Genomic DNA, 9831 nt, shown 5'->3' with positions numbered 1-9831 from the left:
TTTTTTCAAAAGCAGAGATTGTATCAGCTTTACTGAATGCCTGTCATAAATTAAATCCAAGTTGGAGACTCGCTCGGTGAAACCTTACGAATTTGTAAAAGCTGAAAGTTTCTCTGCGTATTATTCCCAACTCAGGGCCTCAGGGAGGAATGATTAGCGACTATGAAGTTGGGATCATATAGTGGTTTTGGGAGATAACGGGTAACAAAGGTGTAAAAAATCTTAAGTCAAAGTTAAAAAGCCTAATTTTATTTTCTTTGGAATGGTTTTAAAAAAAAGATATAGCGAGCAAACGAGCAGGCGGGTCACCTGATGTTAAGTGACTACCGCCGCCCATGAACATTTGCAGCACCAGAGGAACCGCCGATGCGTTGCCGCCCTTTTAGGAATTTGTTAGAATGGTGTTAGAAATCATGTCATACATTGGCAGACACTTAGTATCGTGATAACTCCCTGCCAGACGCTCTTAAACTTTTAAACTTTAAAATACAATACTCATCTTTATATCATACGTTCATCTTTATATCATATCTTCATACGGTTGTATGAAGAAGCGAGTAAAAAGTTGTGGATTGACAAATTGAACAAAGCAGATTGCCGAGCTTACAGAACAATATATTATTTCAATTGGACAGCGATATTACAGTTCTTATCAATTCATTTATTGTTCCATACTGTGCACAGCTGGGTGCCAGATTTATTATGCTGTCGCAATTAGGTTCTTCGAATATTATTGAAATCCTCAAAAAATATTGTATCAGTGGTTGTTATTCATTGAATACGTAAATTCAAGTCATTAAAAAATTGTCCCTTGAATAAGATCTGGACAGTAGATATCTTCTCTTCTTCCTCACCTTATCCCACGCTACGTGGGTTCGGCATAACATGTCTTCTTCTTCTTCTGGACAGTAGATATACTACACTTTATATTATCTACGCTTGCCACAGATGAACGATAAATAATAGATGACACCGTTAAAAATCAGCGAGTAACATGCAGCTGGTCGATTACGAAAAAGCTGCATCAATCATTGACTGCTAGAACCCCAATTGTTGTGTTTGGCTGAATTTATGATATTTTTGCTGCAACAAAGCATTTTAGCCCATCGCAAGAGAGTGCAGGCCAAGGTGATTACACACACATGATGATCGTCATCACTGACTCTAGCTATTAAACTACAGGGCACGAAAGAAAAGTGTAATCTCTTCTCACCGTCTAAAGTCAGCTGTGTCGCATAAAAATCTGTTTCCGACGAAATAATAATATTACTTATGGTTGTTTATGTTAGCTCTAAATAGGTTAAGAAAGGATAGTGGCTAAAATATAAAGACCTTAGTCCTCAGGGTGGCCACTTCAGAAGTATCATTTTTAAGATGATTTTCTTTATGATGAACCTAGATATGCAGTTAGAATCAAAGCGAAAACTTATATAGGAAAAAGGTCACTAAGTTCTTATAGTAGTGGCCGTTTGCCTAATCTTTAACTTCTTCAATATTATAATTATTCACAACAACTTTTTTCATAATAAAATTATTATCTATCGATGTGCACTAGTTTCGGAAATACCCATTGCGGTTGCCCATAGCTATTTTGCCCGTTGTTCTTTGTTAATTCTGTTTTATAGGTGCTGAAATAAGGAAATGGATATTCTAAATAATATCTGTCCCGGCTGTACTCACGTGTTTAGTCGACGTTAGGAAATGGATATTATTAAAACTTAAGGACAAAATCAGTAGGTAGGTGTTATCTATTTGTACATATAAAACCGTACCGTTACTGACTGACAGACAATGCACAATCTATAAATTGGTAGATTTAAGAAACTTGAAGCTATGTTTTATTTATAAAGTAGACCCGGGCTATGAAAGGTTGTGAAAAATTCCAACGTAATCCATAAAAACTTAAATCCATGCAGACGAAGTCGCGGGAATCAGCTAGATTTTCATAAAATAAAATTCAAAATAAGGTTTTCGAAAAGTTTATTTTCGCCGCAGTCTTACATTAAAAGTTCGTTGTCGACTAAAGACTATCTATAGTATAAAGGTACAATAATATCACATGAGAGTGGCCTTGGGCCGATAAAGATTAGTGGTGGAACTCAGGGTGCACGGGCGCCGTGTTGTGGACGATGGCGTTGAAACTGCAAAATAAGAAGAACATACAAGTTTAGGAACCAAAATCTGATAATATTAAAATATGAAGTCCAGAATCCTAAACAAAATAGGTAGCCCAATAAATAATTTTGCTAAACTGTTGATATGCGAGATCGTAGAGTGTTAGTCTAAAGAGACCAGTCCAGCTTTGGATACCCATCAGTTGATACAACGATGAGGATTGAAGTGCAGAAATTATGATTTATTAAAGTGAGTGTCTAGACGTACTATGTCCAGATGTGGATGTTTATCGGTTGACCACAATGATGATGATGGTGATAGTAAAACGTTTGTCAATAATTACCCATTGTGATCATCAGCGGTGTAGGTGACCTTGCGGAAGGAACCATCGGGTTGGAGGAGGGAGTATTCACCCTTGACTACGTCACCGTCACGGGCTTCGTGCTGCTCTTTGTGGTCACCAGTGTGAGGGTCTGAGACGGAGTATGAATAGTCATATTTGGGATGTGCCTGTAAAAGAAAAAGTGATATGTAAATAAAGAGATAGAGACACACTTTAGAATCTGGTTTCGACTGTCAATTGTTTGAAACGTCGTGAAACTATTCGCTGTAGTAAGTTAGTAAAAAAAAATTGTAAGTACCAGAATATTTCTGGATATTTTATCTAAGCAGTAATAAACGCTTGCAGAATAATATAATATTTTGAAACGTCAATAAGGCTATTTGGTGCCGTAATTCACTGAAAAGTAGAATTTTATTGTACGTAGTGGCATTAAAAGCTTCCTAAGGTCGCCTCATAGTAATCCAAGATTTCGGAGAAAAACAAAAACAGTTTGTTTATACTTATTAAGGTCTATCCTTAAAACAAGTTTTAGAATGTGAAAGTAAGCAGAGGCGCTTTATTTGTGCTAGTTACTAGCTGATACCTGCGACTTCTTACGCGTGGGTTTAGGTTTTTGAAAATCCCGCGGGAACTTTTTGATTTTCCGGGATAAAAAGCCTATGTCACTCTCCAGGTATTTATCTATACCCATGCAAAAAATCACGACAATCCGTTGCACCGTTGCGACGTGATTTAAGGACAAACCAACAAACAAACACACTTTCGCATTTAAAATAAGAGTACTGATAATCATATAGGCTCATTAAGTTTACGGATAGTTACTTGTAAAGCGATTTGGATCTAGAACTTGTAATACATTAGGATTAAGAGTCTCGAGATGAATTGAACGAGGATAATTTACACTTCGTAATCTTAATAGCAAGCAAAATATTTCTATTAACAACAGTATGTACAATTTACGCAATTGAATTTGGGTCGGCTGTAACAATCCACATCTGCTATTAAGTCGAGCGTGAGAGCACGCGTTGGTTTATGCAAACAAACATTCGCGAATGCATCATGACAGTCATTATGTCCTCTAACCGTAGTCGAAGTTTCACAATATCCTGGGAAACGAGCTCTTATCGGCCCTTTAGTCACGACGGGATGCGGTTATGTAACCAGATTATAGCTTATTACACTCGCTCTATGACAATGTTCACAAGTATCCGACCGAACCAGATTGAGATTGCCTATCTATAACCTACTTAGGGACAATTGGAAAGGCTTTTTAAGTAAGTGCTATATAGTTATTGAAAGTGATCAATTTAGATTACTGTTTTAATTGTTCTACAACTGCTTTTATTGTAATCGTATTATAAATCGTTTCATGATAGGTAATAAAAAGATTACCTTTTTCTACGCCTAAAGTGTTTGTAAATTATTTTCTAAGAGTTTATAATTATACTCATATTATTTATGACTGTTAAAGAGTAATTGAATGGAAAAGTGTGTATTTAATTACCTAAATTCGTTGCAAGGATGCACAAACTTAGATGTATTTATGTGATTAACAAGTTGGAGTTCCAATGAAGATTTTGGTTCAAAAAAATAAATGCCCATAATTAATTTTATACTATGTTTTTTCTATCAGTAAGAAAATTATATATTACTAGCTTATGCTCGTGAGTTTGTCCGCGTGGACTACACAAATTTCAAACCCCTACTTAAGGGTTGAATTTTCAAAAACCCTTTCTTAGCGGATGCCTACGTCATAATAGCTATCTGCATGCTAAATTTCAGCCAACCCAATCCGTCCAATAGTTTGAGCTGTGCGTTGATATATCAGTCAGTCAGTCAGTCAGTCAGTCAGTCAGTCACCTTTTCCTTTTATATATTTAGATAACTACGATCTGCTTCCATTGTTATTATACTGTGCAGTAATATGTGCATTATGTATTCACCCAGATAATCACAAACTATTAATGAAGGCATGTTTGCAATATTTTAAGTAGTGCCGAAAACTCGCTTCTGTGTGCCGTAACATTTTACTTGTTAAAAAACTTAGCACGAACGCTACTAATTACTGTAATTCAGGGGAGCCGTTCGCGTGATTACGTTACTGGCGCTGATAGCTCGTATTTATGCTTAGGACCTATTTAGCGTGAACTGTCGTGATGTAATAACGGTAAAGTGGGTAAAGCTGGATTGTTTCATAGATACCATATCCCGGAAACAATCGGCAAAGGCAACACTTGAACATTACGCAAGCTATCAATTAGTACGATACAATTGTGTTACGGCATGGCCTATGGGATCGAACTGGTGCACTATTATGAGTAACTATTTGTTTACGCATAGCGGTTTTAATTGCAAGGAAATTTTAATATGCGCAAGTATTACAGAACCGGTTACGTTTTTGACATAAATTAAAGTGTACTCTCTACAAATTACGTATGCAATTTCTGTTTCCACCGTTCCACGTTAAATGAAAATTAACCTGTCATCCGGTGTTACTTTGTGCGGTTGAATGTTTAACATTTTGTAATTAATTGCGATTGGTACAGATATATAATTTGTCCTATGAAATTAATTATATTGAAGTTACCTACTTTTGCATCAACGCATTTGATACTTATTTGCAGGGTAAGTCTGCACTGCGAAATTTGGCCGCACAATTTTTAACAGTGCGAGCCTTAGTTTTTTTTATAGTTGCAGCGATTTGATTGATAGGACAAGCTATATTAACCGTGTTGCTCTAATGCATATGATAGCCTAGTTATATTGTGCTCGTTTTAACATAAACTTCTGGTGGTCATTCTTACTGGTTCTTCTCAGTAGGAATGGCATTCCAAACAGTGTCAGATTCTTCTGACGATTTAAAATTTATTTAGTTTATTTGAATAAAACCTCTTTCTGTTTCTATTAAAACTATAGAATAAGGTACGTATAGTGGGTATTAATGAATTTAACCAATAGGCTACTTGACACTTTTTTTAAGTTGGTCTTAAATGGTTAATATTTGTCCTATTATATCAAAAAAATTAACACTATATTTTTTTGCGCCCTAAAAACCGTAAAACTTTAATTTAAAAAAATATTTTTCTTAGACAGGTGAAAACACTGTCAGCCATGTTTGGCCGATAGATTATCTGTGCTCTGACGTCATGCATTTGTAAACAACAGCATGACCTCCCATAAACATGACTTCTATACTAGTTTACATGAAAAATATAGTAATTATCGTTATTGTATCATCCGAGAATGTAAAAAACGCATCGATAAAGACCACAGGAAAGTTGTGGATTAGAGTGCCCAGTGAAATAAATATACGTAACACGCAAAGACTTGCTTAAAGGGATCCTATATGACTAACGACTTCAACCCAAATTTATTTTTGCAAAGATCACTTTGTTGTAAGTCTTACTTAATAACTTATTCAATTTATAAAGAGAAAACGATATTTTTTACGTTTACTATGAGTTTTTAGAAATATATAAAAACTAGCTTATGCTCGTGACTTCGCCCGCGTGGACTTCATAAATTTCAAACCTCCATTTAACCCACTCAGGGGTGGAATTTCAAAAAATCCTTTCCTAGTGGACACCTTCTCTTTACCTACAAAGAACACACTCACCAAATTTCATGTATCTAGGACCAGCTGTTTAGATGTTTAGGCTGTGCGTTGATATATAAGTTAGTCAGGACTCTAAATTTTATATATATGGATACTACGTTAGTCCCCGCGTGACATAGGAATGACATTTCTTTGTTTACATATTTTAATGACGTCACATCATGGCTGACAGCGTTTTCTGCGTTTCAAATAAAAATAAAAATTGTATTTTTTTGAATTGGATTTATATATCCATCCTGCGTTTTTAATAATTGTTATTGATATATTTCGTTGTCTTAAGCAAAATACTATAATAAATAATCATTTATTGGACGAAATTAGATATGAGTCAAGTAGCCTATTATTGGGTTGGGTTTAAATCCTGGATGATGGTTATTAAACCTTCCATCAGCTTATCATCTTCCAGGATAGTAGGTATGGTAAACTTTAAGAAATATTTAAGAATTTAGATAAGGCCTCTGAACTTTATATAAATTTCATCGAAAGTTTACCATATTGAGGAGAGATAGATCAGAGATATTGACAAACTTGGCCAAAAAATATTGTGATTGTCTTTTACTTGATAACAGTGAAAGATGATGTCCTTTTGCGACTTATGGTCTGGACAGTTAAAACTAACATGGCTCCTATCATAGAACTTAATAAGGAACTGTTTGCAGGTGTTCATATTGTGGAGCGTATAACGCTACGCAATGTGATGTGTTTCACACAGATCATATTGTATTAAGATTGCAGGCGTGTTCAGTGGCATCTGCCTCACTGCATTGTGTATGCTAAAGCCTTTACAGTGCACACCTCAAACAATGAATTCCCTACATTAACCTATTTCAGCTTTTCTGCAGCTACGTCTTAGGTTTAACAACATTAACGTTCCAATGAGAGCTTGGTCAACTATATGATTAAGTTAAGTCGTCGCGTTGGTAATGTATCTGTGCGATTTACTTACGACAAGAATCTGCATGCGCGGATGTCTTCAAGGCTATTAAGTGAAATTGTCTCTTGCTATAGATATAGTCTTCGTGTTGTGCGTGTCGTGGCGCGTTGTAATTGAGCGTGTTTTACGACTATAGAACTATACGTCTTAGCTCTACTACCAGTACCATATTGACTATTAAGGCGAGAACTTGCAGGCGAAAGAGACATGAGGGCTACTATGGTGAACTTTATTCGAAGTGAATAAGCTGGGTTACTGATGCCTACGACCAAGAAGCCGTAAATCAATACCGCTTCACCAGTACGATATTTTTTACTATTATGGCGAGAATCTGGAGGCGCAGATATCTTGAGGGTGTAATTTGGAATTGTCTCTTACGTGAATGAAAGACTGTACGTCACAGTGGGCAAGTTGGGCTAATGCTAGCTACCGCTTCGGGAGTCGGGACTGTATAGGCTTCAGGCACCGCTGTAGTTTTCCTATTATAGCGAAAACCTGCAGCTGCAAATGTCTTGTCTCTTGGGGATTACAATGTGGATTTTTTTCTTACCTGATAATCAACGTGTTGGTCTTTCATCTCGTAAAAGCTGGCCAACTGAAGCATACGCTACAGCTTTAAATCTCTACATCTCAGCACCGCTGTATCCAATGCACCTTTATTATTACGAGGACCAGGTGTCTTGAAGGTTCGAGATCGTCCTACCTTTACTATTACGGCCAATACTGCAGGTACAGATGTCTTGAGTGTTACTATGTGGAATTTTATCTTACGTGATAGTCGACATGCTCATCCTGCGCCTCGTAGTGGCCAATTTGGGCTACTGGAGCGTACGCCACAGCTTCGTGGCCGTACGATTCACCACCGCCGTATCCATGGGATAGCTGCAGCACGCCAGCGGACGCCAGCGCCACCACGGACAGGACTATTGCGGTCTGAACATCGAAAAAAATAATTAAATAATACATGAACTTAGGGATTTCTCTTTATTAAAGGTTTTTTTTTTTTTTTTTTATTCAGATACAAGTTAGCCCTTGACTGCAATCTCACCTGGTCGTAAGTGATGATGCAGTCTAAGATGATAGCGGGCTAACCTGGAAGGGGTATGGCAGTTTTTATTAAACCCATACCCCTTAATTATTTAAAATTAATTGTTATTCTTTCAGTAGTTATGAATTGGGGTAGGTAATAATAATAGGCAAACTAATGGCCTAATTATATCAATTCAAAGTTTTAACCCGTTTAGCTGTTAAATACAATCAATGTATAAAGCAACACATTATCTTTACACTGTAATGATCTACTATAAACACAGGTTGTACTCAATAGACACAACTTAACAGTAGGTAATCCTTAAATTGAAACTAAATCCCCGTCAGATTTGTAGGATACTTGAAACCAGGTGATAGTTTAGACTGTCGACAAGTTTGGCCGAGCACAAGGAATCTATCGGTTTAAATTACACGGAGCGTCTGATCCTTTCACTATACTTCGCAACGGGATAGAATCACAGCACTTACTTTAGTAATCATTGCTTTTGTGTAAGGTTTGCTTCGTCTCACCGACCACACACAACTGATACAAACCGCTAGAACCACCGACTTTTATATTAGTTTAACCAGTGAGATGCAAAGTCGTACGCAGCGTCTACGCAAGAAACAGTAGTTTGATAATAATATGGCAATTACGTAAAATTATGTAGCATTTCAAGCAGTTCAAGGTGAATAAGTTTTGTATATCTTAAAATATTTAATTGGTGTTAGAGAAATAGGACTGATGAAGCATCTCCTCTCAGACAGCACGACAATGTGCGTCTACTGCATTCGTGTCACGCAGTGGTTTTGACTTGAACGCAGGAATAAGATCCAATAACATTGGATTGTTATCGTATTTATTTATTATTCACTAGCTGACCCGGCGAACTTCGTTCCGCCTAACAGTCGATTCGAATTTTTTTTTTTTTTTTTCAAATATCAATTCACTATCAGAAATTCTCAAATCCCCACGATTTAGGAGTTCAGTACCTTGCAGCATCAGGATTGAGGAGTTGGAATCCGAAGTTTAATTATGTAGCCTATGCTTGGTACCTTAAAATAATTTTGTACCATCCGCAGTTCCTGAATCATTATAGTTTAGGAGTGCTGTACCCTACATCGTCAGGGTTGAGGAGCTGGGACTTGAAGTCTGAGAATAAAGTCGTTGCTTGGTACCAACAATGTGAATTCACTATGAACACTTCCTGAATCTTGATAACTTAGGCGGGCAGTAACCCTGCAGCATCAAGATTAAGGAGTTGGATCCAGAATTTTTTATGGAACCACCACGAAAACTTCTTCTGCTAATAAAAAAAAAAATTGCAAATCGGTCCAGAAACCTCGAAAAAATCGATGTAGAAAAAAGAACCACCTCCTTTTTGACAGTCGGTTAAAAACCGATGACCTTGAACTATTTACGGAACAATCTTTAAAATATCCCCTTTCTAACAAAAAAGAATTAATGAAATCGGACTACGCGTTAATGAATTACAACTCAGTATACATTTTAACTTTCATCCCCTCTCCTAAGGGAACTATGTTGAATTTCGGGATAAAAAGTATCCTATGTTCTTCCTCATAGTATGACCTCAAATCGTACCAAGTTTCATTGGAATCCATTCAGTAGTTTCAGCGTGATGCGCGGCCGTGATACAGACAGACAGACAGACAGACAGACAGACAGACCGACAGACAGACAGACAGACAAAAATGAAAAAAATTACAGTTTTGGGTTCAGTATCGATTATAGAGTGCCCTCACAAAAAAAGTTTCAAAATATCTTCAATGTAC

The 9831-nt window shown here is 36.7% G+C and overlaps 1 protein-coding gene across 1 annotated transcript; it reads right to left on the bottom strand.

Moving 5' to 3' along the window:
* Positions 1–1963: 1963 nt before the first annotated feature.
* LOC117982329 (cuticle protein 7-like) lies at positions 1964–8601 on the bottom strand. Its single transcript, XM_034968685.2, has 4 exons — positions 8527–8601; positions 7780–7941; positions 2459–2625; positions 1964–2141 (listed from the first exon to the last, which is right to left on the bottom strand). The coding sequence occupies exons 1-4, from the start codon at positions 8536–8538 to the stop codon at positions 2087–2089; spliced, it is 396 nt and encodes a 131-aa protein (XP_034824576.1). The 5' UTR covers positions 8539–8601; the 3' UTR covers positions 1964–2086.
* Between the last annotated feature and the right edge of the window lie 1230 nt (positions 8602–9831).

The sequence above is a fragment of the Maniola hyperantus genome, chromosome 5 (assembly GCF_902806685.2).
Source record: "Maniola hyperantus chromosome 5, iAphHyp1.2, whole genome shotgun sequence".
Taxonomy (NCBI): Eukaryota; Metazoa; Arthropoda; class Insecta; order Lepidoptera; family Nymphalidae; genus Maniola; species Maniola hyperantus.
The sequence above is the reverse complement of the archived record's forward strand: the minus strand, read 5'-3'. Positions and strand labels throughout refer to the sequence as shown.

Excerpts from the sequence above, each read along its gene's own strand:
- LOC117982329 (XM_034968685.2), bottom strand. Across the intron at positions 2,626-7,779 it reads ATGAGCATGTCGACTATCAC|GCACATCCCAAATATGACTA; the intron begins GTAAGATAAAAT and ends TTTCTTTTACAG. Across the intron at positions 2,142-2,458 it reads ACCGCTGATGATCACAATGG|TTTCAACGCCATCGTCCACA; the intron begins GTAATTATTGAC and ends CTTATTTTGCAG.